At 52.8% G+C, this 26,452-nt stretch overlaps 8 protein-coding genes and 1 non-coding gene across 9 annotated transcripts; 3 read left to right on the forward strand and 6 right to left on the reverse strand.

Moving 5' to 3' along the window:
* Positions 1–2,689: 2,689 nt before the first annotated feature.
* Positions 2,690–3,178, reverse strand: BO97DRAFT_423316 (uncharacterized protein; the record flags this gene model as incomplete). The annotated part of the gene is made up of 1 exon (XM_025696871.1): positions 2,690–3,178. One exon carries the CDS (start codon positions 3,176–3,178, stop codon positions 2,690–2,692), a length of 489 nt encoding a protein of 162 aa, XP_025553091.1.
* Positions 3,179–3,556: 378 nt separating this feature from the next.
* Positions 3,557–4,601, reverse strand: BO97DRAFT_449384 (Gfo/Idh/MocA family protein; the record flags this gene model as incomplete). The annotated part of the gene is made up of 2 exons (XM_025698869.1): positions 3,557–4,137; positions 4,193–4,601. 2 exons carry the CDS (start codon positions 4,599–4,601, stop codon positions 3,629–3,631), a joined length of 918 nt encoding a protein of 305 aa, XP_025553092.1. The 3' UTR covers positions 3,557–3,628.
* Positions 4,602–4,926: 325 nt separating this feature from the next.
* BO97DRAFT_29552 (uncharacterized protein) lies at positions 4,927–6,428 on the reverse strand. Its single transcript, XM_025691143.1, has 2 exons — positions 5,704–6,428; positions 4,927–5,645 (listed from the first exon to the last, which is right to left on the reverse strand). Exons 1-2 carry the CDS (start codon positions 6,002–6,004, stop codon positions 5,248–5,250), a joined length of 699 nt encoding a protein of 232 aa, XP_025553093.1. The 5' UTR covers positions 6,005–6,428; the 3' UTR covers positions 4,927–5,247.
* Positions 6,429–6,604: 176 nt separating this feature from the next.
* Positions 6,605–7,411, reverse strand: BO97DRAFT_29556 (uncharacterized protein). The gene has a single exon (XM_025691144.1). It carries the CDS (start codon positions 7,249–7,251, stop codon positions 6,781–6,783), a length of 471 nt encoding a protein of 156 aa, XP_025553094.1. The 5' UTR covers positions 7,252–7,411; the 3' UTR covers positions 6,605–6,780.
* A 352-nt stretch (positions 7,412–7,763) lies between these two features.
* On the forward strand, positions 7,764–14,540 carry BO97DRAFT_449399 (putative pectin methylesterase; the record flags this gene model as incomplete). The annotated part of the gene is made up of 2 exons (XM_025698870.1): positions 7,764–8,916; positions 10,129–14,540. 2 exons carry the CDS (start codon positions 7,764–7,766, stop codon positions 14,538–14,540), a joined length of 5,565 nt encoding a protein of 1,854 aa, XP_025553095.1.
* Positions 14,541–15,008: 468 nt separating this feature from the next.
* BO97DRAFT_t102 lies at positions 15,009–15,080 on the forward strand. Its single transcript has one exon. It is a non-coding gene; the product is annotated as a tRNA-Arg (tRNA).
* A 39-nt stretch (positions 15,081–15,119) lies between these two features.
* On the reverse strand, positions 15,120–17,015 carry BO97DRAFT_387975 (acyl--CoA ligase). Its single transcript, XM_025693623.1, has 3 exons — positions 16,718–17,015; positions 16,278–16,661; positions 15,120–16,209 (listed from the first exon to the last, which is right to left on the reverse strand). The coding sequence occupies exons 1-3, from the start codon at positions 16,991–16,993 to the stop codon at positions 15,145–15,147; spliced, it is 1,725 nt and encodes a 574-aa protein (XP_025553096.1). The 5' UTR covers positions 16,994–17,015; the 3' UTR covers positions 15,120–15,144.
* A 4,788-nt stretch (positions 17,016–21,803) lies between these two features.
* BO97DRAFT_449403 (phosphoglycerate mutase-like protein) lies at positions 21,804–23,770 on the forward strand (the record flags this gene model as incomplete). Its single annotated transcript, XM_025698871.1, has 5 exons — positions 21,804–22,210; positions 22,264–22,348; positions 22,400–22,611; positions 22,672–22,923; positions 22,986–23,770. The coding sequence occupies exons 1-5, from the start codon at positions 22,063–22,065 to the stop codon at positions 23,768–23,770; spliced, it is 1,482 nt and encodes a 493-aa protein (XP_025553097.1). The 5' UTR covers positions 21,804–22,062.
* Positions 23,771–23,947: 177 nt separating this feature from the next.
* On the reverse strand, positions 23,948–25,799 carry BO97DRAFT_442222 (uncharacterized protein; the record flags this gene model as incomplete). Its single annotated transcript, XM_025698241.1, has 2 exons — positions 23,948–25,628; positions 25,689–25,799. The coding sequence occupies 2 exons, from the start codon at positions 25,797–25,799 to the stop codon at positions 23,979–23,981; spliced, it is 1,761 nt and encodes a 586-aa protein (XP_025553098.1). The 3' UTR covers positions 23,948–23,978.
* Between the last annotated feature and the right edge of the window lie 653 nt (positions 25,800–26,452).

Here is a 26,452-nt window from a genome sequence, read left to right on the forward strand (position 1 = left end):
CCTTTTCGGGGTAATTGGGGGTGGAGGAACCAATTGAATAAATGTCATGCAGCGCAGGAAGTGAGTAGAGTATGATGATGTATTATGGGCTCTTGTTTTTGTTGTTATTGTTGTGTTGTTGATGAAAAGACCCGCCGCGTGGGACAAATTGAGGGAAGGCGAAACGGAAGAGAAGAGTGTGAGTCTGCGCTAGTCCCACCTAGGACTAGACCCAGATCATGACCGCGCTATGCCTAATTCACATTTCAGTTGGCATTCCAATGAAACTAAAGTCATGTGACTACGCCTCTGTGTCATCTGGCGGTCGGAGTGAGCAGAATGGAAAAACAAACACCCGGCGTGATTGCTATACCGCTGGACTGCTGCCGGACAACCTGGTTGATATGTAAACCACGGTAGGCCTCATAACTACTCAGTACTAGGTACTCTACTCAATTCTCTCACCTCAACTTCTACCCTTTTTCCTCCGTTTGCATAGCATATCACCGCTTCAATGACATACTCCAACCCTCTATGTGGCCGGGCCATAAGGCTCGATCTCCCATTGTTGGAGCCACGAGTCCAGTCTCCTGCAGAAACGGTTTTCGCAGCTCGTTGAGACTGCACCCTCGGTTATAAATGCTGCCCTCGACTCCAACTCGTCGGTTGCATGGGCGCAATCGCTGCCATCGGCATTGAGCACAGCTCCATATCCCCTCCGTGCACCTTCCACCGTCATGAGTTGGCGATGCACTTCCAAGGCAACCTTGTCAGCTAGCCTAGTCAAAGAATCGCCCAATCCACTGCGTTCTGGGGGCATCAATAGAGAACCTTGCCTGCCCTTTGTCTCGGCTTGACGCCCTTGAGACCCCATGGCTTGGTGAACCGTCGATCATCATGCAAGCTAATTTACCCCCGGACAAGGAATTGATACAGCATTTGCTGCGTATCCCCCTCCCGGTGGAAACCCGGTCCCCCGCTGTCTGCTCCGCTCTCGTTTGCATAGATTCGAAGGGGAGTAGTTCAATTCGATGCTCTTGGTCGGAATCGACTTGATGGCGCGAAACAGACAATGACAGTCTGAACCATCGCCGGCGACTCGAGCCGGATCACCCCCGAACCATTTGGTACAGTTGGTACCATTCGCCGTTGTGACAAAATCTGCAATCGAAATCGAAAAAAATGAGGCGAATCACTGAATTTAGCTGCCGCCACGTTGACCTCGTTCTTCTGTCCGGTCAGCGCTGGGATTACGTCCATCGTTCGTCCCAGAAAATGACTGCAACACTGCCTTCCGGAATGCGTACTTCGAGCAGATCGTGGAAGCCGTCCTTGATGACGGTCCCGGGAGCGGCGGCGGCGATAAGGTAGAGCGGAAGATCGAAATTCCCGATCCAAGCTCTTCTCGAACCACTTTGACGACTATCTCCTCGTGCGCTGCGTTACTATGCGAATTGAGTAGCGAAAACGCGACTGTTTCCGGCTTCTCCTGAGCCAGATTCTGCAGATTTACCCTCGGTGCTGCCTCATCGACGGGGGAGACCGGATCACCATGAATAGATATCCGTTCCGCACATCGAACCTCTTGTTCCAGAGAAGCGGGGAGATCAGGGTGGGTGTAGTAAAGCCAAGCACCGAGCTCTCCGGGAATCTGTGAGCGACGAACTGCCAGGATATCGTTGTGACTACTAGTCACCACCAGAGCCGTCCGCGCCCCCTTGCCCTCTAGGACGGCATTGGCCGCTGTTGTTATGCCATCGTGAATGAACAGGAATTTTCCGTTTCAATTGTATTTTTCTGTGAGTGTTCGTCGCACGTTTGCGATGTCTTGTTGGACTCCGACATTCTGTCGTGGAACAGTTGTCGGGTTTTTGGCACGCGCTGCCTCTCCGTAGGGCGTGAACACACAAATATCGGTGAAGGTGCCGCCGACATCTACTCCCAGGCAAAGACCTTGGTTCAATAGCTTTTATATCATGGCGGTAAAGTTCTCAGTCTTCCTCATGCATTGTAGTACCGCAAGGTAAATTTCATTGAGAGCTGCAGGTGGCTGCAGCGAGGCAGCATTTATCTTGGCAGCCAAGGGTGGGAATGCGCTCGATCAATGGTTGGCAGGTGATATATTGGCGGCGGGGGAGGGGGCGGACCCTCGAGGCAGCAGATTATATTTCTATGCATGATATGATAGGAAACCTTCCACTGGAGGAGGCTCGACGTTGTATCACAACGTGGCTTAGAGGAGACTCGATTCTTTGCTAGGCAAGGCAGGGCATCAGCCATTGCCCTATCTCTCTATCTCTCACCCGCCAGTTACATCGACTTTCATCGAACGTGAGCGAATACGTGAAGGCTTCCCAGAGGTGGTGTTCCTGTATTCATAATTCAAGGAGATAATGAGACCGGTGTCTCTCTCCGACAACACCAAAGCCTGTAGAATAACTAGTTATCTAAAGTCTCTAATTTAGTTGTGCCCTAGAAGCTGGTTTATTTGAGTATACCAGTGGTTCAGTATTTTCAAAGGGTCATTCTTGTCTTAACTATAGAGCTATGTAGAGAGCCTAAAGAAAGCTTTTATTTCTATGTAGGAAAGAAGTAGAATACGTTTCAGTTAGTAAAGAGATGAATAAGGAACTCCGCAGGTTTCACCATGGCTGTAAATTTTACGCTCCTCTATCCTAGTCTGTACCGTTTCATGTTCAGAAGTAGCCTTTCACTCCTCCTCCTCCTCCTCCTCCACCTCCATGAAGTCCTCATCCTGGTCCTGCTCGAGCATGCGGTGTATGGCCGCACATATATCGAGAGCAGGTCGTGGGGTATCAATCGCCACCTCCAAGGCTTCATTGATAGCCGCACAAACGGCAAGGTCAATCAGACCCCGAACGCTACGGTCAACCTCTCTCCTCTCCGCCGAAGAACTTCTACTGGCATTTCGGGAATGCCTTGCGGACTTTGGAGCGATTTCCAGATGAGCCCTACCTACTGGCCTTTGGGCAGGTGGCCTGCCTTCCGCCGCGCCGCCTTCGGTAGTGGGAGCGGTGATGGGCTCAGGCTCGCGTGTCGGTATATCAGTAGGGGTACGCTCACCATCAATATCCGTGACGTTGCGCATGTAGTTGACCACGACATTTCCAAATCTCACATGGCGCGATTCCTCTTCCTCCTTCTTTGCCTCTTCGACGAGTGGGGTGGTGGGGGACATCTTCGGATCGAACGAATATGGTTGGGCGATTTGTGAGAGTCCAACCCAGCAGTGTACCTATCCAGCTTTTTATATTGCAATCTACGAGTGTTCGTCATGGTGAAGAAAGAGGCTTTCGTGGATCCTTTGTCTTACTCAAGCGAAACACTCCTGAGCAGAAGGCATATACCCAGCATCGTTCTTTGAAAGGAATTGCCGATGTTTTGATAAGCTCCCCTTCATCAAGATGTCAAAAAGAAACCTTCTTTTTGACGCTTTCGCTAGCTATGAGACATACGCCGATCTTTGACTTTGCCTCTTTATCTCGACGGGTGACTTCCAATTAATGCGACCAATGCAAGCAGGCACATCGTCGTGACCATACATTAGTAAAATTTTCAACTCATGAGCTACATCTCACATCTCAGTTAGTTCAATGCGAGCATGTTATCAGTAAACCTTTCGCAGTAACTATACAACAGACTCAATTTCTTCTGGGTAGCGCATTTCATTCTGCTCACGAACTTGATCGAACACGTTCATCATCAACGAAGTGTCCGCCCAGGGCATGATGGTCGATTCGCGCTTTTTAGCGCGCAAGCAATGCGCGCACTCATCCGCCTCCCAGAATAGTCCATGGCCAACTAGGATCGGAAATGGGACTGTTGAAGCTTCGATGGTTGATCCACACACAGTCACCTTGATCCTGTCTGGGCGTGCCGCGGGACCTAATACTTCGATTTTTCCCTTGGTCTCAAAGATGCGTACGTCTAGGTCCCGGGAGTCTGTCGTTACACGTAAACTATCAGTCGCTACCCCCTCCATCTTGGTCTCCGGGGATGTGAGGACGACTAACACTGTCTCGTCCACTCCCATGCCTTCGTACTTGATGACGGACCCAGACACGCGCAGGGCAACTGAAGCCCAAGGTCGATCGGGGCTGAGAAAGAGAAAAACCCAGGTCAGAGGATAAACGGCCACTGCGTCAATGTCAAGTCAGCATCCGACATCAAGACTGTTGCCAGGGAAGCTTACAATCCAACAATGCGCCGCGAGCCAAGGCCGGGTTCACCAGCCGATGTTCCGTGCCATACAGATCCTCCACATTCCGACCTAGGTTTCGATCTGCCACGATCCACTGCACTGTTCCAATAGCACTCTCACGAACAAGATGCTGCACATGCCGAGTGAGAGGAAAGAATCGGGTCCAGAGGGCCTCCAACAGGAAGAGCCAACGCTCTCTCGCCAGGTTTACGAGCACCTGAGGTTGTGCAGCATTGACGGGGAATGCCTTCTTAACCGGAACGTGTTTATTGGCCATCAAGGCCAGACGAGTGTGCGTAAAATGGTGTGAGTGAGGCGAGGCAACATAAACAGTCTCGACCTCGAGGTCCGTGACTAGAGCCTCGTAGGAACCGTACGCACGCGCTGCTGAGGGGTGCATTGATTGTTGAGAGGAGATTCTGCGCTTTTTCTATAGCGCTAGACGAAGCGACCGCGGTAAGTTCGTGAGAGACATTGTGCACATCACGAGTACGCGGATTAATGAGGAGATCTTTAGCAAATTCTATGCCAGGCTTAGTATATAGTCTGCATTGAAGGTAGATCCTGGCGATGGCCGACTTACTGGTGGCATTGTCCCCGGTTCCTGCTCAGCTTGGCATTAGCAATGCAATATTGGAGGATTCGTGAAACTAAGCGCACCTAAGATCCCCCATCGAACCATCCTTGCGGCCGGATGAGTTTTTCCTTGGATCTTTGGATTCTGCTGGAGTCGAAAAGATCTTTGTATCTGCAATCAGACGCTAAGATCGAATGCCATTTATCCCGCACATCACGTCATTATCGGTCGGTCAGTTTTCACGAATGGGGCGTAAGTAACAGCTTGCATCGATATCGTACACAAGTGAGGTAAATCAAAATGAATTGCTAGATTAGACTGATCACCGTTGCTTCACACCACAGCCGACGACATAACTACCTCTCGCGAATACCTCTCCCAGAAAGGTTTTCCAATAGCAACATACGCTCCATTGTCACAATTGATTTGATCCAAGCGGGACTCAACTTTCCTTCTCTTAGCGAGGAAATCAGAAGAACAGCAGTCTGAAGCGGCGACTGGCCCCAGAGGTCGAAGTCGTGGTGGTGACAGCACCTCCTGTGGCGGTCTCGCTGACCGAAGAAGTGGCAATGGTGGAGTTGGCAGTAACACTGGCCGACATTGACACTGCAGTGGTCGCGATCGCTGACGGAGTAGTAGTCGCGAAAGCAGTGGATGTGCTGTTCCAATTATAGAAATCCTCTCCGTCCTCGTTCTCGTCGTCATTCGACGTACCATCGGCATTGTCATAGTAGTCGTCCGAGTCACCACCATCACTGTCATTGTAACTGTCATAGTCATCGTTATCATCGTCGTTGTCGCCATAGCCATCTAAACTCCGCAAGTAATTCTGGGAGACCCAGAAAGAATAGACCCCATCGCCACCACCTATCGATACAGTCAGATCAGCAGCGTGGACAGTATCACCAAATAAAAGGGCACCCACACGTATCGCGGGCATAGCCAGGGCATGGCACATTGCAGGCATCATCGCCGTAAGCAAAAGCAATATCCTGAATATCGAGCGATGCCGAGCCGCAGTAGCAGCTCTCCCCTTGCATGGCGGCGAAAACGGCATCTGGAGTTTCGCATTGCACCAAGCAGTGATCGACTGATTGAAACTGAAAAGTCCCCATGTTTTCCATGTTGCCAATGGAGCTGACGCAGCCGACCGGTTGCCAATAATCGGCATGGGTGGAGAGGACGAAAGGGAGCAGGGCGCCCACCGAGTAAGCAAATGTCTTCATTGTCGCTTGATTCGATGGGTAATGTTGGTCGCATGGGAAAGATCTCGAGGTGACACGATTGGTAGTGATTTAAATGGCATAAAAGCAGGGATTCAGGAACAGGCAGTCATCAGCCGGGTGGTCCCTGCTGCTTTGCTCTATACGCTTAGCTCGTGGTTTTACTTACAAGATTGATTAGGGGGAGGGGCTCGATTCCAAGCTCCTCGTATCAGATTAGCGCGAGGCTCGAGTAGACAAACTGCAAGGCCTGGGCCCCACTTCGCGCAGCCATTATTGAAGTTTCAGTAAATGAGTTGGCCCTTTCTCAGGGTGCAGAGACTTCGCTTAGGATATCGGTGTCAATTGAGTGATCTGTGGGTTTTCCTAGTTGGACAATGCTTAGGACTGTTGGGAAGTGTAAGCGACGTGCTGATACCTAAATAGGTAGACTGATAATTTGCCAGTGAGTGAAGCTATTCCCACTCAGGCCGAGACATAATTATATCAGCCGGGACTATGTGCATAAGCGTACTGATAGCATACACACAAACAGCACAAACAGGCCAAACCACGCAAACACTGCCCTCTCTCTGCCTCACTCTTTCGAGCGCATTCCAACTTCTCCTTCATTTCCTACAATGTGACTTCACCACCTGATAGCAATCCACATCTTCTTGAAGGCTAGTTGGCGTGGACCCTTCCTCCCGGAAAATCTTCTCTCGCCTTGGTGCGCGCCCAATATCTGGTCTTGCTATGCTGATTTCGATTGCTTCTAGAATCCTGTTGATTCCTGTCTTTCAGCCTCCCTGAGCCTTCACAATGGCCGGCCGATGACTCGCATCCATGGAACGACGGTTCAGCCAAGGATATCGCACTACCAAAATCACTGGCACGACCAGACGCCACGGCCGGCTGAATGCCTCAAAGGGGTCAGCTCGGACAAACCAATGCCCGACTAGGTCATGGGCCGTGTGGCGGTGCCCTCGCGTTTCCGGCACTTCGCTTATCGATGCATTCTGGCCGCAGCCCCGGCTCTTCACAAAGTCTAGCTGTGACGACTCTCGCCCGTCCCTTTCTACAGAGATCTCCTTCGGCTCCTGTATGATGAGAGAAGAAGTTGCCGTCAACCACACAAAGTTGAATCCAGGAGTGAAGATGTATGGTACACAGCTGAAGGCAATGTGGTAGCCGGTCAAAGAGCCCGTCATGCTAGAAGAAACTTTAAACGGCCACGTCAGGGAGTGATTAAACACGAGAGGAGCAGGCATGAAGGCCAATCGCCTCGACTTGCCTCCACATTCCGCAACAATGCTCAATGCTTATCGCCCTACGGCCGCTGCAAGGGGTGCTTGTCAGAAATGCCACCAATGATTGCAGCCGACGGTTAGGGCTTCTTTCGGCTGGTCCCCGACGCCACGTGCTTGGCAGCTGCTCGGCAGCGACAAACAATCTATTAGTCTTCATATCCTTCGTGATCGGGTCTGAGCAGCTCGGATTATAAGTCCATCTTCGAGACTAGCGTCCTGATTCACCCTCCGGTATCACCGGTTCCTGGAATAGAACGCCATGAAAAAGAAAGGAGGCTCGGCTATGATTGCCTCCTACCTGCCGTCCACGTCGCTGGAGCGTACAGGCTCAGGGCCGTTACTTGAATCCAGCATTGGGGTATAAATACCTTTTGCATGGCAACGAAGTGTGATTCCTCTCTGTACATACCACCACCTTCCGACTGGTTCCGCGATTCTCGTGGTCCAGAACCGGACATCCAAGCAAAGCCACCATGCAATTCTGGTCTGTGTTAGGCGTCGCCGGCCTGGCTTTGGCCCAGAGCTGTCCTGCTGTCAATCCCTCCTCTTCAGCCATCGCTCAGGCTGTCATCCCTACTGCGACTGCAACCTCCCTAGGTAGTACGCAGAGTACCGTGACTGCTACAACCGCAGTGCCTACTACATCTTCCACCGCTGTTGTAGTTGCCACGGATGCCTCCGGTCAATTCACTGCCATCGGCGATGCCATCTCCTATGCTCAGTCCAAGGGCATCCCCACGGTCACCGTCAAGGCCGGCACATACACTCAAGCCGTGACCATCTCGGCCACAGCAACCGTGACTGTCATCGGTGAATCATCCAGTCTCCGAGACTATAGTCAAAACAAAGTCACCATCTCCGCTCCTAGTCCGCTGACCATCACCTCCAACGTCCTCGAGATTACCTTCCGCAATGTCAACTTTGTGAACACGGCGACTGGAAGCTATGCGGCTGCGACCATCCGCGGCTTCAAGAATGCATTTTACGGCTGTCAATTTATCTCATCCGGCAGTCTGGGTATCAATGCCAATCTGGGCCTTGCCATCATTGCCGACAGTTATATCGAAGCGTTGGACAAGGTTATCTACGGGTATCCTGGTCTGTATATTTACAACACCACGGTCGTACCCATCAACTCCAATGCATTGCTTGTGTACAACAAGGGTGCTACCGCCAACTCAGTCCTTTACAACTCCACCGTCGTCTTTGATTCCTGCTCGGTGCAGCAGAAATCGGGCACCAGCACAAAGAATGTCTATCTCGGAGCGGCCAATAATGGGTACGGGTCAGTGGTCATTTACCGGAACTCAGCTCTTGGCAGCTTGATCACAGCGTCGGGGGCCTACACTGACAGCTATGCTCTGGACCCTCGCAACTTCTATGGTGAATATGGAGACTCTGGCGTAGGCTCCTATGAAAATAACCAAGCTGTGCGGTCGCAATATGTTCACCTGCTGAGTGCATCCGATCTCGCCCGGTTCTCTCCAGCCCAGGTTTTCGCCAGTGTCTACTATCAGTTCGCAGCAACTAACACCGATTGGGTCGATTCTGACATTTTGGGCGCTATTCAAAGCGCCGATGTTCTTCAGTCATCAACATCCAGTGCCAGCACGATGACCTCCTCTAGTACTAGTGTCTTTTCGACCTCCGCTTCTCAGGTCACAGCCACCTCGGCTACTCCGACCTCAATTCGCTCAGGCGCCACTGCGATGACTGCTGTTTCGTCCGCTGCAGCCCAAGTATCTGCTTCCTCTTCCGCAATTCTTTCTGTCGCTACATCGTCTTCGACCGGTTGCTCTTTGCCCTCCGTGGTGCCTTCCAGTGCTCTAGTGGTTGGTCCATCAGGCAGTTGTGCCCAGTACACCAGCATTGCATCGGCTGTCGCTGCCCTGCCATCTGATTCAACGACTCGATACATTTATATTCTATCTGGTACCTACGAGGAAGCCATCACCATCAGTCGTGAGGGTGCTACTGTATTCCGCGGTGAGACTAAAAACGCGCTAGACCAGTCGAGCAATACAGTCACCATTATTCAAAGTGCCGGGGTTTTGTCTAGTAACGGTGGATCTTCTTCGACCGCAACGTTCCAAGCGTCTCAATACTATGCTAAGGGGATATCGTTCTACAATATCAACTTCGAGAATGACTTTACCCCCACGAATAACAACATTGCAGTCGCTGTCGCTGCCAAGGCTCAAGTGTTAGGTTTCTATGGCTGTGGCATCAAGTCTTCTCAGGGAAGTTTGCTGATCAACTACGGCGCCTTCTATTTCTCCGACTGTCGAATCGAGGGCACCACGGACTTTATCTGGGGTTACGGTGGCATTTACGTGTACAACTCTCGCATCATTTCGGATGGAACGACAAGTGGTCAGACCATCGCTGCGCAATCCTACCAGAGCAACTACGGGCCGTCCCAGTTTGTCTTTGATACCTGCGCGTTCGTACCGAGCGATAGTTCTGTCCCCAAGGGCAGTACCTACTTGGGCAGAGATTACTCTAAGTCTGCTCGTGTGGCCGTCCTCAATTCATATCTTGATGCCCATATCGCGCCTCTGGGCTGGTTGATATCATCTTCCAGTAGCAGTGTGACTTTCGCAGAGTATAATAACACTGGTCCAGGCGCCTCCAGCAGCTCCCGGAGCAGTGTCGTCAACATTCTGTCGGATGACAGCGCATACGCTCTGGCAGATGTATTGGGAAGTACCAGCTGGATTGACACGTCAGCCGTCGCTCCCTTTTCCGGCTTCCCGGACTCTGTCTACAACTCCTCGGCTTCCACTTCTGTCAGTGCCTCCCTCATTGCCACAGCAAGTTCGTCGGTTCTTGCTTCAGCAACGAGCGCGGCCGCTACGAGTACCTCGACGTTTGTGGTCTCACGAAATGCCACTACTGGGCAGTACCGTAATGTCACTGCGGCTATCGCTGCTCTGCCCAGTGATGGCAAGGATTACACCATTTACATCTTAGCGGGTACCTACACCGAACAGATCTCGATCACGCGGTCTGGGAAGGTTACTTTGCGCGGCGAGACTCTGTTTGAGAATGACTACACGCAGAATCTTGTCACCATTGAATTTAGCAATGGGGAGCTCACTAGTGCGGGCAAAGACGAGAGCACACCCGTCATCTACGCGAAGAAAACTGACGGCTCTGGCTTAGCCCTGTATAATATTAACTTCCAGAACACCTATCCTCAGACCAGCAACACAGCCGCATTGGCTGCGGACTTCTATGGCACCAATATGGCGGCTTACGGCTGTTCGTTTATTGGATTCCAGGACACCTTGCTCACTAACAAGGGCACTCAAGTCTTTTCCAACTGCTACATCGAAGGATCTATTGATTTCATTTGGGGGTTCTCGACCGCCTATTTCCACCAATGCTACATCGCTACAAACACCCCTGGAGCCTGTATTGCAGCGCAGAGTCGTTCCTCGTCCACTGCGTCGGGCGGTTATGTCTTCGATACCTGTTACGTCACCTATACCAGCAGCTACGGCTCGACCTACGGTAAATCATATCTCGGTCGGCCATATTCGGAGTATAGCATCGCAGTATATCTGAACTCCTACTTGGACAAGCACATCAATGCTGCCGGCTGGCAACAGTGGTCGACCAGTTCGCCAAACACCGAGTTTGTCACTTTTGGCGAATTCAACAATACTGGTCCGGGAGCATGGTCGTCAAGCCGCGTCTCTTATGCTACCAACCTGACGGCAACGCAGGCGGCCTCCTATACCTTGTCGTCGTGGGTAGGCGACACTTCTTGGCTGGACATGACTGCTTACCACTATGTGCCTTCGTACAGTCTGACCGGAGCATCGAGCACGACCAGTACTAACACTTCAACGTCGGCTGCCACCGCCACTTGGGCGCACCCAACTAGCGGCACTGTGCCTCCCTCGGGTGCAGTGCTTGTCTCGCCCGGATGTGCTGTGAATGGGTCGTACAGTAACTTGACTGATGCACTGGCGTCTCTGCCTGATGATTCCTCCACCCAAATTATCTTCTTATATGCGGGCTCGTATGAGGAGCAGGTGCCGTCAGTGAACCGTGATGGGCCAGTTATGATTATCGGCTACCAGAGTGGAAGCCCCGGTGCCACATATCAGAACAATCAAGTTACCATCACCTTCTCGCGAGGCTTGTCGGTCAGCCCGTTGCCGACTGGTCATTCTGATGCCGAAACGGCTACATTCGCAACCGCCAGCAATCAGATCGCCCTGTACAACATCAACATCATCAATACCGCCAATCTTGATGGCTCCCAGTCATCGTATGTGACTCTGGCTGGTTCTATTTACGGATCCGAGATTGGCTTCTACGGTTGTAGCCTTGTTGGTTGGCAAGATACCCTTTTGACCGGCAGCACGACTGGCTACCAGTACTACGAATCATCTTACATTGAGGGTGCCATTGATTTCATTTGGGGCTATTCCAAGGCCTACTTCAAAGGATGCACTATCGGTGCCAAGCGGCAGAAGTCTGCCATCACTGCCCAAAGCCGTGCTTCGTCGACTGCGATTGGCGGCTATATCTTTGACCAGTGCCTGTTTGAGGCCGCCAACGATGCTACGGTCGATCTGACCGAGCTCGTGTACTTGGGCCGGCCGTACTCAAAATATGCTCTTGTTGTTGTGAAGAACTCTTATCTTTCGGACATAATTCACCCCTCCGGCTGGAAGATCTGGAGCACATCTGATCCTCGCACCGACTATGTCACCTTTGCTGAGTACAACAACTCTGGGCCTGGCAACTGGGAAAATAATGCTGCGTCTCGAGAAGCCTTCGGCTACTGTTCACTGTTAACCTCGGACACATACACGCTGGACAACGTCATGGGATCAACTGATTGGATTGATATGACTTACTGGGATTCGATCGTCACCCCTCAGCCCGCATCGACGACGACTATTACCACTGGTACAAACTCAACCACGGTGTACGATGGAACTACTCCTCCGGCTGGAGCTTACATTGTCTCAAAAACCGCCATCGCCAATGTGACAACCTACGACACGATTCAAAGTGCACTCAATGCCCTGCCAACCTCCAGTAAAGTGACACCCACTGTCTTCATCTACCCTGGTACGTACGAGGAGCAATTAGTTGTCAATCGTTCTGGTACCACGATCTTCATTGGATACTCGGACGATCATCTCGACTACTCTAGAAACCAGGTGACGATTCAATATAATCACGGGGTGGACACGCAGGCCGATCAGTCCAATTCGGACAGCGCCACTGTTTACGCCACGGGTAACTACTTCCAGGCTGTGAATATCAACTTCGTGAATAACTTTGGAACCACTAAGAATTACGCCTCGCTTGGTTTTGCGGTGAAGTCCAGCAAGTACGCCTCACTTTACGGTTGCCAGGTGACAGGCAATCAGGATGCGCTGTTGATCAACGGCTATTTTTTCGCCAGCAACAGCTATATCGAAGGCAACATTGATATGATCTGGGGTTCTGGCTCTGGTTACTTTCTCAACTCAACGATTTCGCCTAACGAGGACGGGGTAAACTTGACAGCTGACAAGCGCTCCACCAGCACCAGCGTCGGTGGCTTTGTCTTTGATCAGTGCACCGTCACTCCGGCCTCCGGAGCAGGCAGCATGTCTGAGATCTCATTGGGTCGTCCGTGGAATAGCTATGCTCGGGTGGCATATGTGGAATCCTACCTCGACTCCTGCGTGGAAGCGGCTGGGTGGGAGCAATGGTCTTCAAGCAGCCCCCAAACCGACGGGGTGCTGTTCGGTGAGTATCAGAACCATGGCCCTGGCTCGTCAACCGCCAATCGGGCGTCATTCGCAACGATACTGAATGCCAGTACGGTTGCCCAGTTCGAGCTCACCAATTTTTTTGCCTCGACTTCCTGGATTAATCTTACTCTCGTTGACGGCACTCCTTTCGTACCAGGGAGCTCGACGATCCTGCCTGTTACCAGCGCCAGCGCCATCCCCACCACTTCGGCGCTGGTTGCAGCTACTCCAACCGCGACTGTCACTACCGTTGTAACTATCACCGACAAGGAGACTGCGTTTACGACGCTCACTCCTGCCGATCGTACCTCGACTATTAAGTTGACGATCACGGAGGACATTGGCACCACCGTGACTCTGGCTGAGTCTTTCAAGACTACCGTGAAAAAGACCACAATTTCGAGCACCACGACTATTGTGGAGCCGACAGTGACGAGCATCAAATCGGCTGTAATCACCAGCTCAGCTATCGAGACTGTCACTGCTTCTGCTAGCACCAGAACCACCACGGTCAAGGACACGACAACAGTCACCGCGACTGTCACCGAGGGTGATGTCACTACCAGGGTCAAGAGCACGGTAACAGCCATGCGCACGATCACTTCGTCTGCCAAGGCTAAGACGGTTACCTCAATTGTGGCCAGTACGACAACTAGTCTCAAGACATCCACTCCAGGCACCGTCAAGCTCACTTCGTACACGACCATCACCAAGGGTAGCGGTGGCACGACCACCAAGAGCACGAAGGCCACCACCACCACCGTGGATGTGACCTCTACCAAGACTCGCACAAAGACTGTCACGACCACGCTGAACTGTATCCCGGCAGCCAATGTCAAACGCGATCTGATCTTGCCCCGGGCCACGGTGAACGTGGCTACCGTCACTCAATACACCACTCTGACGGCCTATGTTCAGACCTCGACCGACAAGCTAGCCTCGCCCACGGCGTATGTCACATCCACAACAACTAAGACCATTGGCAAGACATCTACGGTTAAGGCCTCGACCAGCACAATCACTAGCGTCTCCGCGACAACCAAGATAGCCACCGAGACCGTCAAAGCCGTCACGGTGATTTTGACGGAGAGTAGCACTACAGTCGTCGCGAAGACCACTACTCTCAAGCCTAGTACAATCACCAGCACTATCACTTCCGCGGCCACCAAGACCTCGACCGTGTCTGTTCCGGGTGCGACGGTGACAGTGACTAGTCTGAAAACGACGACCATTAAGTCGACGATCACCTTGCCGCAGACTACCGTCACCAAGACTAAGGCAACGGTGAGCACGATCAAGGAGACCGTCACGCTGGCAACGCCCACAACCACCATCCTTAAGACGACTACGGTTAGCCTCAAGCCATCAGTAACGATCACCGAGCGAGCGACCAGCACTCGTACGGCTACTGTTAAGGAGACGGTCACTGAGATCACCACAGTGACCAAGACGTCCAAGAGCGCCAAGGCTTGCGCTACCTAAAGGAGAATATCCTCGAGTCCACATCTTCTGTTCTTGTGTTGATAATTGCAAGACCTACATATGCTAGCAGTGTCATTTAATATAATCTATGCTTTTTATTCGGGGGAAAGAGTTAAGATCTTTATAAACTGGTTTCTGTAGGCCAAAAAGACTTAGATGTGTTTTGGGTCAACACGAGGTCGATTTTGGCTCACCCGAAGGTTATATATATATTTCAAATGGTGTCCCTGTTCACTCCACAAGTTACGGAAAGGCCTTGCCGATATTGAGCATGAATTGAGTAGTCCAGGCTTGACGAACAAGCTTTTATTTTGACCGAATAGATATTCGCAAGAAAAAAGAAAAGTTGGTTTAGATATGCAATGTAAACCACAAGCGAGGAAAATGATGTCGGTGCTGCGACATTTTTCTGGGCAGAAACTTTATTTTGGTCTATAAATATATTTTTGGAGCACTTTTCCAACAGCTGGCCTGCTGGCCCAATGGTAAGGCGCTTGACTACGAATCAAGAGATTGCAGGTTCGAGCCCTGCGTAGGTCATTCTTTTTTGGCCGTAGAAATTCTAATTCATACTGCTCTGGGGATTATCACACTACTTTTCCTATTACAGTTTCGCTTGACGAGCCTGCTTCTCTCGGTCGCGCAGCAAGCGTCGCAGAATCTTGCCACTCGGGCTCTTCGGGATAACCTCAATAAATTCTACGCCACCCTTCAGCCACTTGTGGCGGGCTTTGGCGTCCTGCACATGTGCCACAATAGCCTGGATGGTGGCCGCATCATCCGGACCGGCCTTTGGCGACTTGACGACGAAGGCCTTGGGTAGTTCGCCTGCATCGGCATCGGGAATGGGGATGACAGCGCAATCGGCCACTGCGGGGTGGGTTAACAGATGGGCTTCCAATTCCGCGGGAGCCACCTGTAATCCCTTGACCTTGATCAGTTCCTTGATGCGGTCGATAATAAACAAGTGCTCATTGCCCGTGGGGCTCAGGCGCATCACGCCGACGTCGCCGGTGTGATACCACCCGCCGCGATAGGATTCTGCAGTGGCCTTAGGGTTGTTGAGATAGCCCATGGTGATGTGCGGGCCGGAGACGAGGACCTCGCCTGGCGTATCGTACGCAGTCACCTCGTTACCATCCTCGTCAAGAATCTTCCACTGCGAGCCAGGCATGGGACAGCCCACGGAGCCTGTCCACTGATCGAGCACGGGCGTCAATCCGATCACGGTGGTACCCTCAGTGATACCGTAACCCTGTCCAACATTCACGCTGGGGTATTGTTGGCGCACCGCTGCTTCAATCTCCTCGCCCAGCGGAGCCGCCCCGGTGTAGAGTCCCACCACGGTGCTGAGGTCGTACCGCCGGCACAGCTCGTGACTTTGCACGAGGCGTAAGACAATGGGGGGCACAAGGCAGTAAATGCTGATCTTGAATCGCTGGGTCGCCTCAAGAAGAGCCCCCAACTGGAACTTGGCGAACACCACCGTCTGATCGCCGCGGTAGGCGGCGTAGTTACATACGTAGTTGAGCCCATAGACGTGACTCATGGGCAGCACACAGCTCGTCACTTCGGGCTTGCCCTTGATGCGCATGCCGGACGACTCATCGTACTGCTTGAATTGCAGGATGTTGGCAATGAAGTTGTAGTGCGAGATCATCACACCTTTCTGTACGACTCGCGGTTAGTGCTGCTTGGGAAACGGGTCCGTTTTTGCTTTGTTGATCCGCAACGTACCGGCAACCCTGAAGTGCCACTGGAATAGCATAAGTAAGCCGGTTGCCGACGACCCTGTCCAGCTTCCCATTGCAATGGCGCCACTGGGGGCAACTTCTGGCCTTCTGCGATCAATTGCGACACCGTCTTGAAATCTGATGATCCATCCGGTAGCGACTGGCCTGGCTCTGTAGGCGTCTCCAGCAAGAACACTCGCTGACGAGGAATCCCAACCTTGGCTGCAGCCTCCAGAGCGGTGGATAGCAGAGGCAGACAGGTAAAGAGCACCGTCGCCTTGGAATCCGTGAGCTGATAAACTAATTCTGCGGCGGAAAAGCCTGCGTTGGCTGGGGAGACAATGCCCGACAGCCGATGCACAGCCCATGCCAGGGGCATTGTGTCGATCTTAACCCTCTGTTAGTATCTTGATTTGAGCCTACACGGAGATTCGAAGGGCTCACCGCGTTCACACTGAAAATACCGATCACTTTATCTTCTGCTGCCCCGGTGTTGGGCTCCCAGTCCAGTTCCTGAGACAGAGTGCGGGCCAAATAGTCCACACGGTCAACAATCTCGGCCGGCGAATATCCTTTGCCCGTGACATTGCAGATGAATGGGGCAGGAGACTGATGTAGGGGAGCCCGACCGTACTTTTCGTCTAACATGAAGTCGCAGAGAGGTAAAGTGTCAGGGATGGGAGGCAATTCGCCTGCCCACTTGGGCGGATAGAAGACCATGGTGGAGGAGAATGTGGGGGAGTGGACGACCTGGGATGGAGCAAAGCAGCAGTGGGAACGAGAAGCCCTTTTAAAGAGCTGTCAAATTTTGGCTGACCTGAGGTTGATCCCTGCTTTGACCCCTAGCTAATGCTAGACAGGATCAGTAGTGTTTTCGTCTCACTCTTACTGCATGCTTAGCGCCGAGCGAAAGAAAATTAGAGCAGCTGGCTTCGACAGCCTCATTGGGTGTCACGACGATCAGCCAGCCCTAGTCTGGCTCCAGTACAGCTTCAAATAAGCCGAGGTACCCGAACCAGCCTATATTCGTCCACCATCTGGCTGTCTGGCTCCACCGCTGGTTTCAACGGCCGTCGTTGACGCTGATCAGGCCACCTTGGCAGCTTTGGGATTTGCAAAACGTGTCGTCGAGGCGTGAGGCGGGGAAGGTTAAGTGAAATAGAAGTGGCGTCTGTCTTGATGTCAATCTGACTGAGTATTTGAGTATGATCTACCAGGAGGTGAGCCACAACAGCGTCCATCATCCGCGAACTCGACATTCTACCACCACATGGCTGTGTTCAAACAAGCATACCCCTTGATCTTTGTAGACCCAGCACCTGAGGATAGTGTTTTGCCCCAAAGGCGAAACCACTAACGGTCAAAGGGATGTCGTGACATGCGGCTGCATCTATCGGGTTGACCCAGGATAATACCTCTCGGTCGCATTTTGGCTGCAAAGGAGAACGCTCTTGCCGAGGACATGGATTTGAGTTCTATGACCGTGGCCTATGGCTTGCTGTCAGCACTTTGGTCGTAGAGACAATTCGTGGCTATAGACACATGTTGAACTTGGTGGAAGGTCGGGGGTCAGAAGCGCGGAATGACAAGGCGATAGATGTGTCCATACCAGCCTTGAACTACTCAAACAACTCCAAGCAAAGACATGTTAGTTATCCAAAGCGACAAGTACCAGGTATTTATGGGTCTCCCATGCCATAGAATCGAGACAGTTCTCCGCAATTCTGCTAAGCATAAACCCCCGGCCCTACTCAGGCGCATGTGGTGCAACGGGCTATTGTCGGGCGAGAGATCCGATTGAAGATCACAGTCTTGGTGCTGCATGGAACAGAGTGCTGACTGCAGAGGAAGAAATTCCAAGTAAGAATACTGGCCAGGAACTGTACTCGAATCCATGGCGAATTTTTCAATTCCTTGGTACACCCATCTTTGATAGCTAGCTAGCTTTCTATCTCTGATTATCCCTTTGATCCTTCAAACCCAATAGAACATCACTTCAATGAGAGGATTTCTGAGCCCAACCACGGCTTTTTATGCAACCTGAGAAAGAAAAGTGGACTGGACTGTACCTGCAAATCACTGCCACCTGATCTCCGGACTTGACCGTGACTTTCAGGGGCAAAATCCACAGATGGTCGGCATCAATTGCTGCAGAAATCACTGGCGTTAACTGCATGTCGTTAGCCCCAACCCGCCATCGCTTAAACTCGCCTTCTTTTCACAATCTATTGAATCCGACCCAGAGTCACTCCTCTGTAGTGCCCAAAAAAAGAATACGGACCCGGCATCGAGAAGTTCAGGATGCTTGGCTGGGTGTGGATCGGCCCCGGTTATATGTTCATCTTGACTTCCCTCTTCCCAGCATGGGTAGCGACAGGCACTTGATTCACCATGGCTTTTCTGCGCTCTTTGCTCTTCGGAGCAGGCTTAATGCCTCTCATTCGGCAGGCTATGGCTTGCACGAGCACCGATGTCATCAAGGGAGGCTCGTCATCTTATGCCTCTTACTGGAGTATGAGTGCTGGCCCTAATCTGGTGACTTTCCCAACGATCAGTACCGGGGGTCCTGATGGCGGCGCCTACCTGTGAGTATGACTGTCATGCGGTGTGGAATGTCAAGGGCAACAAAAGGATTAACAGTTGTTGTCTAGTGAGATCGACGATTTCAGCTATAGCTACGTGATTGTCCGTCAGAACATTGCTTCGGTGGAGGTGGGCACGCAGTACCGTGTCTCATTAGACTGGTCGATTGCTACAAATAACTCGACCGGGGCTTCCTGTACATTGAGTGTCGCCGTTGAAGGCAGTTCATTTACTGCTGCTTCTGCGGCGATAGTGGCTGGTCGGTCTAGTGGTTGGGGAACTGTGACTGGCTTTTATACTCCCACCTCCTCGACTGGCATTCCTTTTGTGATCTCCATCGGCTGCTCTCAGGGAGTCTCAGATGGCAATCCCATCATCGGTCTGGCCGACATCTCCATGATTAGGTCTTGTACCGGTACAACATCGGTTACCAATGATGCGAGCTCGTACACCACCTTCACCCCTTCCGCTACTGACAGCAGGTCGAGCGCGGCGAGTACTATCAGCAGCAATGGTTCGCTTGGTCTCTTGACCAATGCTTTAAGCACGATGACTGCATCTACCCCCACAGTCTTATCCACTGCCAGCAGCTCTTCCACCGCCACCTGGTCGACCTCTTCGGGCGGTGAGGCCGTGACTAAAGAGGATGGGACCACGCTCACGGCTGACACCACATCTGGAATTACCTTGGAGGCATCGCAGTCCGTGGATAGCTCTGATGCTTCCTCTGTTTCGGGTATGGTAGCGGTGGGTTCTATTCCCAAGCGCAAGCGTAGTGGTGTCTCTTGCACGTTGAGCATCTATCAGGGGCGCAATCTCCTCGATGGTATCACCATTTCAACGGGCTCCTCGGCTCCCTTTTCAATCTGCTTGGATGGTTCATCCTCTGGCAGCTTTGCCCTCACCATTAAAGTGGTGTGTGATGGAACTGGCGCGGTGGTGCAGATATCTGGTCTGGTTGTGGATACCAGCGTTGCGGCCGCTGAGGAATGCGCTGCTGCTGCTGCCACTACAACATCTGCAATCACATCAAGCTCGGCTCCTGCTCTTCAGCGCTCATCCGCTGTTACTCCTGGTTCCTCGTCTCCTGTGTTAACCCGTGTTCCCATTCGAAGCTTGAATCCCAGTTCTCGGGTCAGCTCCAGTGGAGCTTTGATCGTCACTCCTGCCAGCCCATCAATAACCCCAAGCCTTAGGCCCGACTTCGGATCTAGCTCAGACTCGGGCTTCTCGGGCACCTTTGGATTGTCAGTCCCTTCTGGCCCTGACTCCGGTTCCAAGGCTGGCTTTTCTGGTTCCTCTGCTTTTCCTGGCTCGGTGGTGAATATATCAGGGTTCAAGACCCATTCCAGCGCCAGGTTCAGCACTTCGATATCCGGCTCGTCCGGCACCGACATCTCTGGCTCCAACCCCGGTGCCTTTACCACGTCAACCGTATCCCACACTGAGGTGCATACTGTCACCGCATGCCCATCGACTGTCAAAACTTGCCCCGCCTCCGCGAAAACTACTTACGTGACTACTGAGACTGTGATTGACTACACTACCATCTGTCCTGCTACTGCTACCCAGACACCGACTCCTGCCACCGCTGTCAGGGTAGTTGGTGCTTCTGAAGTTGAGGGATACACTACCTCCACTGTTTATAAAATGTTTGTGCATGCGGTGACTGCTTGCCCAACTTCAGTCAAGGATTGCCCGGCCTCAAAGCAGACAACCTTTCTCACCACCGAGACTATTGTGGACTACACCACCATCTGTCCTATAACAGCCACCGGGACTGGTTTTGCAGCCACGAGAACTGCTAGTCCTCTTTCCCGATTCACTGAGTATGCCACCAGGACGGTGTACACTACTTCAGTTCATACGGTGACTGCCTGTCCATCGATTGTTAAGGACTGTCCCGCGTCGGCCAAATCGACTTTTGTGACAACTGAGACTATGCCTGCTTATGTGACGACATATACCGTGTTACCCACTGAGCCCTCCCATGCGAATGTTGCGTCTGCCGATGAGGAGATCTATTCGACCTCCACTATCTATGAAACAGCTGTCCACACGATGAGACTTGTTCCTACAGGGTCCTCCGACCACACTGCAACTCAAGGGAGTATTTCTGTGTACACTAGCCTGGTTCCAGTGGGTACTATTATCTACTCGAGTGCCAAATCTGCTGGTTCTACAACCACCGTATCTGTGGCCGGTAGCACAGGCGCCAACAAGCCGGAGGACGTTAATGCCGTTTATGCTGGCCAGTCCACTACCGACACGGCCTTCATTGCCCTTACCCCAAGCACTGGCGCTCCGCCCAGCTCGTTGATCTCTTCTGCGAGAGCTTCATCTGTGGCGACTATTTCTGCAGTGACCATCTCTTCAGCTGGTGCCGAGTCTGTATCTTCCACCAAGACGGCGGCGGGCGCTGTCTTCACTGGAGCTGCCTCATCCGTCGCCTCCTCCTCTGTCTTCGTTTGGGCGATTGGACGGCTTCTTGCTGTTTTCTTGTAACTAATCATAGAATAATAATTTAGTGTGGTCCATGGGATCAATGGCCCTCGTGGAGCACTTCATAAGTTCAGGATTCAAGCCCATCTGTTCACAGCACAAAGCTGATTATACCTTTAATGTAGACGGGACAAGTCTAAGAGAACATTGTAATAATATTCGAGACTTTTTCGTGGGTATCAAGGAAATTTCTACAATCCTCGCTACGAGAACATTGCTCACGTGCTACCCAGTGAGCTCCTGCATCGCCCTCCAAGCAGGCGGACCAGGAACCATCGAATCGGTTCGTAGGAATAAATTAAGGATGCTGCCAGGCACGGAGACGAGTGGGGACGCGATAAGCAGGATTAGATGGAGCGCCACCCCCACGTGGGCGCATGGAGAGAGCATTCTGGAATGAAGGAACTGGGCAAAGACGCTAACGAAATTAACCCTCATTTAGCGTGCAGCACATGGTCGTTTCATAGGCAAGCAGGATCCCTGGCTGAGCACTCTTGGACGTCGTCCCACTTGATTAAAGACAGTCGAACCTCGCTTGACAGCTGCTCATGACGCAGCTACGCATGCATGCCCGGAGACTGGGGATTCGGCCATCCTCCGTCCCTCGGTCGTCCAGGATGCTAGATCTATATAATGACCCCTCCAACCCCTCCAAGAAGCTGCACTTTTGACTTGAGCAGTTCACATCCTACGACCAATCCAACATGGCCGCTTTCGCTGCTGTCGCTGCTCTGCTCGGAGTTGCCAATGCTGGCCCGATTCTTGCTCCAGCCCAGGATATTGTCTTTCCCTCGACTTCGCACTCCTCCAATCCTTTGATCTATTCGGGTGCCAACACGCCCTACTTCTCTGGTGGGTGCAATCGATTATTTTTTCCAGCGGTGTCTATGCTGATAAATTACCAGGTCCCAATGTCCACCGCATCTCCAACGAGGTCCCTGCGCAGTGCACTGTCCAGCAGGCCGCCTATGTTGTGAGACACGGCAGCAGGTAAGAGATTCCCTCATTGTGACAAGAAGGACAGTGGCTGACAGCCTTCAGATTCCCCGATACCGGCTCTTACAACGCATGGGTGGATCTAGAGAAGAAGATCCAAGCCGCCGTACAAAGCGAAGGCTTCGAGGCCCGCGGCGCTCTGTCGTTCATCGCCGACTGGAAGACGGTCCTGACCAACACCACGCTGCAAATGTCGCAGGAGTCGATGACGGGTCGCAAGGAAGCAGTAGACCTTGGCTACACTTTGCGCGCTCGCTGTAAGTTCCTTGAGCTGGTCACCAGTCCAGTGATGCATGCAGGCTAACAATGAGCGACAGACCCCGACTTCTACGAGGATGGCCATCCGTTCTACGTCTGGGCCAACCAGTACGCCAACCCCATCAGCAGCTCGCGTGTAGTGCAGACCGCGCAGGCTTTCCTCCTGGGATACATGTACGAGTTCGCCGACACGTATGGCAAGGTCGTCAGTGTCAACTCCACCGGCTCCGTCAATGCCATCGGCAACTCGCTGGGACCCTCGGACGCCTGTCCCTTGTATGTCAACAATCATTATAACAATGTGACGGACTGTAAGTGCTTCCGGACAATGGATGCAGAGAGCCAACCTCCCCCGCGACTGACTATCGAGTAGTTGATGCCACCTGGATGCCCAAAGCAATCAAGCGCATCAACGCGCTGGTCAGCGGTAACCTGACCTTCACCGAGACGGACCTGACCTTCTTCCCTTACCTGTGCGCCTACGAGAGCCAGATCCAGGGTCGTCTCAGCGACTGGTGCAACGTCTTCACTCAGGATGAGTTGACCAAGTACGCCTATTCCCAGGACCTGGCCTACTGGTACGGCGTCGGGCCTGGATCGTCGGGGCCCACCAAGCTCCTCTTCCTGCCCTTCCTCGAGAGCTTTTTGGACCTGCTGGCCCAGGGCCCCGGTCAGAACGGCACTGGACCGGACGGCGCTCCCTTCACCGTGCCCAAGCTCATCATGGCCTTCCTGAACGACAACCAGATCGCCGAGTTGACTGCCGGCATGGATCTCTTCAAGAACGAGAAACCCCTGCCGAATGATCGCATCCCCTCCGACCACCTGTACAATGTCGCCAATTTCATCACTATGCGAGGCACGGTCGGATTCGAGGTACTTGACTGCGAAGCGAACGAGAAGAAGAAGACCAGCGCGGGCACCTACCTCCGCATTCTGCTCAACGATGCTGTCTATCCCCTGCCTATGTGCAAGAGTGGACCTGGTAGCAGCTGTCTCTTGTCCGATTATGTGACCTACATCAAGAAGAAGAACGCAGAGGCGGGCAACTTCATCGACTACTGCAACGTGACGCAAGCCGGTCATCCTGAGACGGTCGCCGGGGCCAGCTTCTTCACCGATTTGAGCCAGGATTTCATGACCATGGTCTCGCCTTGAGCATGATGCCGGGAGAGCCCAGGAGCGACATACTTATTCTACCGTGTAATCCTTTTGCGTTCCTTTCGAGGATCTATGCATCCTAATGTGTATAGTACGTATTGGCGGCGGTGGCGAGAATCAAGATTCAATGCTTCTCTGATTGTCATTTGCAAAATCAATCAATTGTCATTTTCCATGCTTCGTATTGCGAATAGTATTAAGTATTTCAAACAGAACCTCCAGGGCGCAGCAAGGGCTCCTCTTGTCCCCTGCGGACTTGAGCATTCCCCGTCACCAGGCGACGACGAACGACAGGAAAGAGGGCCAACGACAGCCAACACAGCGTACTCAGCGCCAGCGCCGCGGCAAAGACCACGACAAAGGAGGGCGACCAACTTTGGGTTTCGGGGGAAGGAGGGAAGAGAAGGGCTTGAGGATCGTCGGGCTGAGGCCAGTCCGCGCCGGGGGCCCAGTAACTGGGCGGACTGCTGCGCACGACCGGCGAGATGCCCAAGCTGGCTTGGCCTCGATCGAGGGCCTCAGCGGACACCCAATCCATGTATCCGCGGGCGATGAAGCTGGTCTCGAAACCGGTCTTGGGCACGGTGGCGATGAGGACGTTCTCGCCGTCTGCTGCGGCCCGAGCCCAAAACCGCCAGAACTTCACCTCGGTCGCGCCGTTCCAACTCACATGGAATTCACTCAACAACTCGGACCCGTTGATCCCTACCACCGAGGCGACCATCGTCGGGGGTTCTGCGGGCTGAGCCGACCAGGGGTATTTGTAGGCGCGGTAGTTGCCGAACCGGTCGCTGGCGAAGCGGGCCTCCGTCAACAGGCGGCCATCGTGGTCAAACTCGCTGATATAGCCATAGTCACTCCACGAGACAAATACATTGTTGTTGGGCAGGAGCTGTGTGCTGCCGCGACGTCGCGTTAGATCGCCATCCGGTCGGAAGTACTGGTTCAGCAGTTTTGCTTCGTAATTGACCAGGTCCAGTTCGACGATCATGGCCGAGGAGATGGGCTTGTCGTTGGTCAACTCGTCCGCCGCATTGTCCAAGAAGGACATCACCATGCGCTCCGGTGTTTGGAGGATGATGCGGGCATCGTGCTGCCACGAGAACTCGAAGACGACCTGAAAATTGTTCCCCTTGCCCCCCAATCGCCAGAGTATGCTGCCATCCCGTCCGGAGATGAGGTAGATGGTGCTCGAGTGGCGACACGACATCAGATAATTTCCATCTTTCGTCTTCTCGACCGCATTGCAGTGGATGTAATCGGCGCCGTGAGGAGGATTTCCGACCGTGATGTCGATGCGGGACTCGTGCAGCGGGATCTGGCCCTCGGAGTTCCATTCGAAGAAGACATGGCCAGTCGTGTAGTCGACATCACGGAAGCCTTGGAATTTGATCTCGCGCGAGATACCGGGAAGGCCGAAGTCGGCCAGATCGACGACCTTGGGCCACTGGTGGATGGCCAGGGCTTTGTGGGGGGCGTAGACGTAGAACTCGTGCTTGTCAAAGACGGGGGTACTGGCCAGCTCGCGGTACTGGTGGTCAAGGACAGTACCGTTGGCGTGCTCGAGGTCGACGCCCAGACCGGTCTGCACCATCAGCGAGAGCTGAGGCTTGCCTGGGACATTGGCTACCACGCGCAAGTCGAAGGCGTTCTGGTTGTCAGTGTACTCGGCTCCGGTCCACACCAATTCACCATCCTGGTCGAAGATGTAGGGACCGATCTGATACGGCATCCATCGGGTGGTGTAGGGTTCTCCTACCGTCACCCAGTAGGGGGCCACAAACCAGTAACCGGGGGCAGTGGCATCACGATGATAATGAGTGCAGTTCCATTTGGGGATGCGATGTTGTGGTAACTGACGAGGGAATTTAGTAGATGAGTCAGATCTTAGTCATCCACACTCCTTTTCCCTCACCGTTCGATAAACCCGCAAATCCGAATCATCCGCCGCCTCAAATTCGCGGCACACGCTCAGCACAAGGAATAACAGAGTGAGGGGGAATGCCAGAAACGAGCGTGGGAGCATGATAGCAACTCAGTGAACGAGTGAAGGTAGTTGGAGTGCAGGTTGGCTCGAAGCACCACCCGAACTCAATGAGCGGAGACAAGGTGCTTTATCCATTGCGCCTCGCTTGGATTTACCCCAGATGCACCGCGATACGATCCGGTGGACGTGTTCTCGTTCATTCCCTCGATTATTCGCCATGGTACAGTACAAAGTAGGAGTAGATAGGCAGTGCGAAATAGGGACTGGCCGACCCACCAACCGAGCCCAGTCAGGGAGGGTTAGTGCAGTGGCAAACAGAATCAGACCCAGCAGATCTTATCGACCAACTTCGGCCCCAGGCTACAAACTATATCCGTCTGCTATTTGATTGTTTGTACGGACTACAATCTCATCAGTTACACCCAACTTCAAGCCCATAGCCTAGTACTAACCCTTCGAACTAGAGAAAGATTTCATCCAGTTCTTGCCGCAGTCAAAGCTCAGGACTATTAAGTACGATTCTCTAGACTGACGGACAGGAGAGCATAGCTCCCCTCGCATTGCGATCAAGCTCTTCAGCACTTTCAAGATCTAGATGTATAACAGCCCCTGTTGACTCTCCATGCACACCCTATGGACGCGCCTCCCGTGTAGTGCGGGTGCGAATCCACTTGTCCAGAGGAACCGTGTGG

This window comes from Aspergillus homomorphus, assembly GCF_003184865.1.
Source record: "Aspergillus homomorphus CBS 101889 unplaced genomic scaffold BO97scaffold_11, whole genome shotgun sequence".
Taxonomy (NCBI): domain Eukaryota; kingdom Fungi; phylum Ascomycota; class Eurotiomycetes; order Eurotiales; family Aspergillaceae; genus Aspergillus; species Aspergillus homomorphus.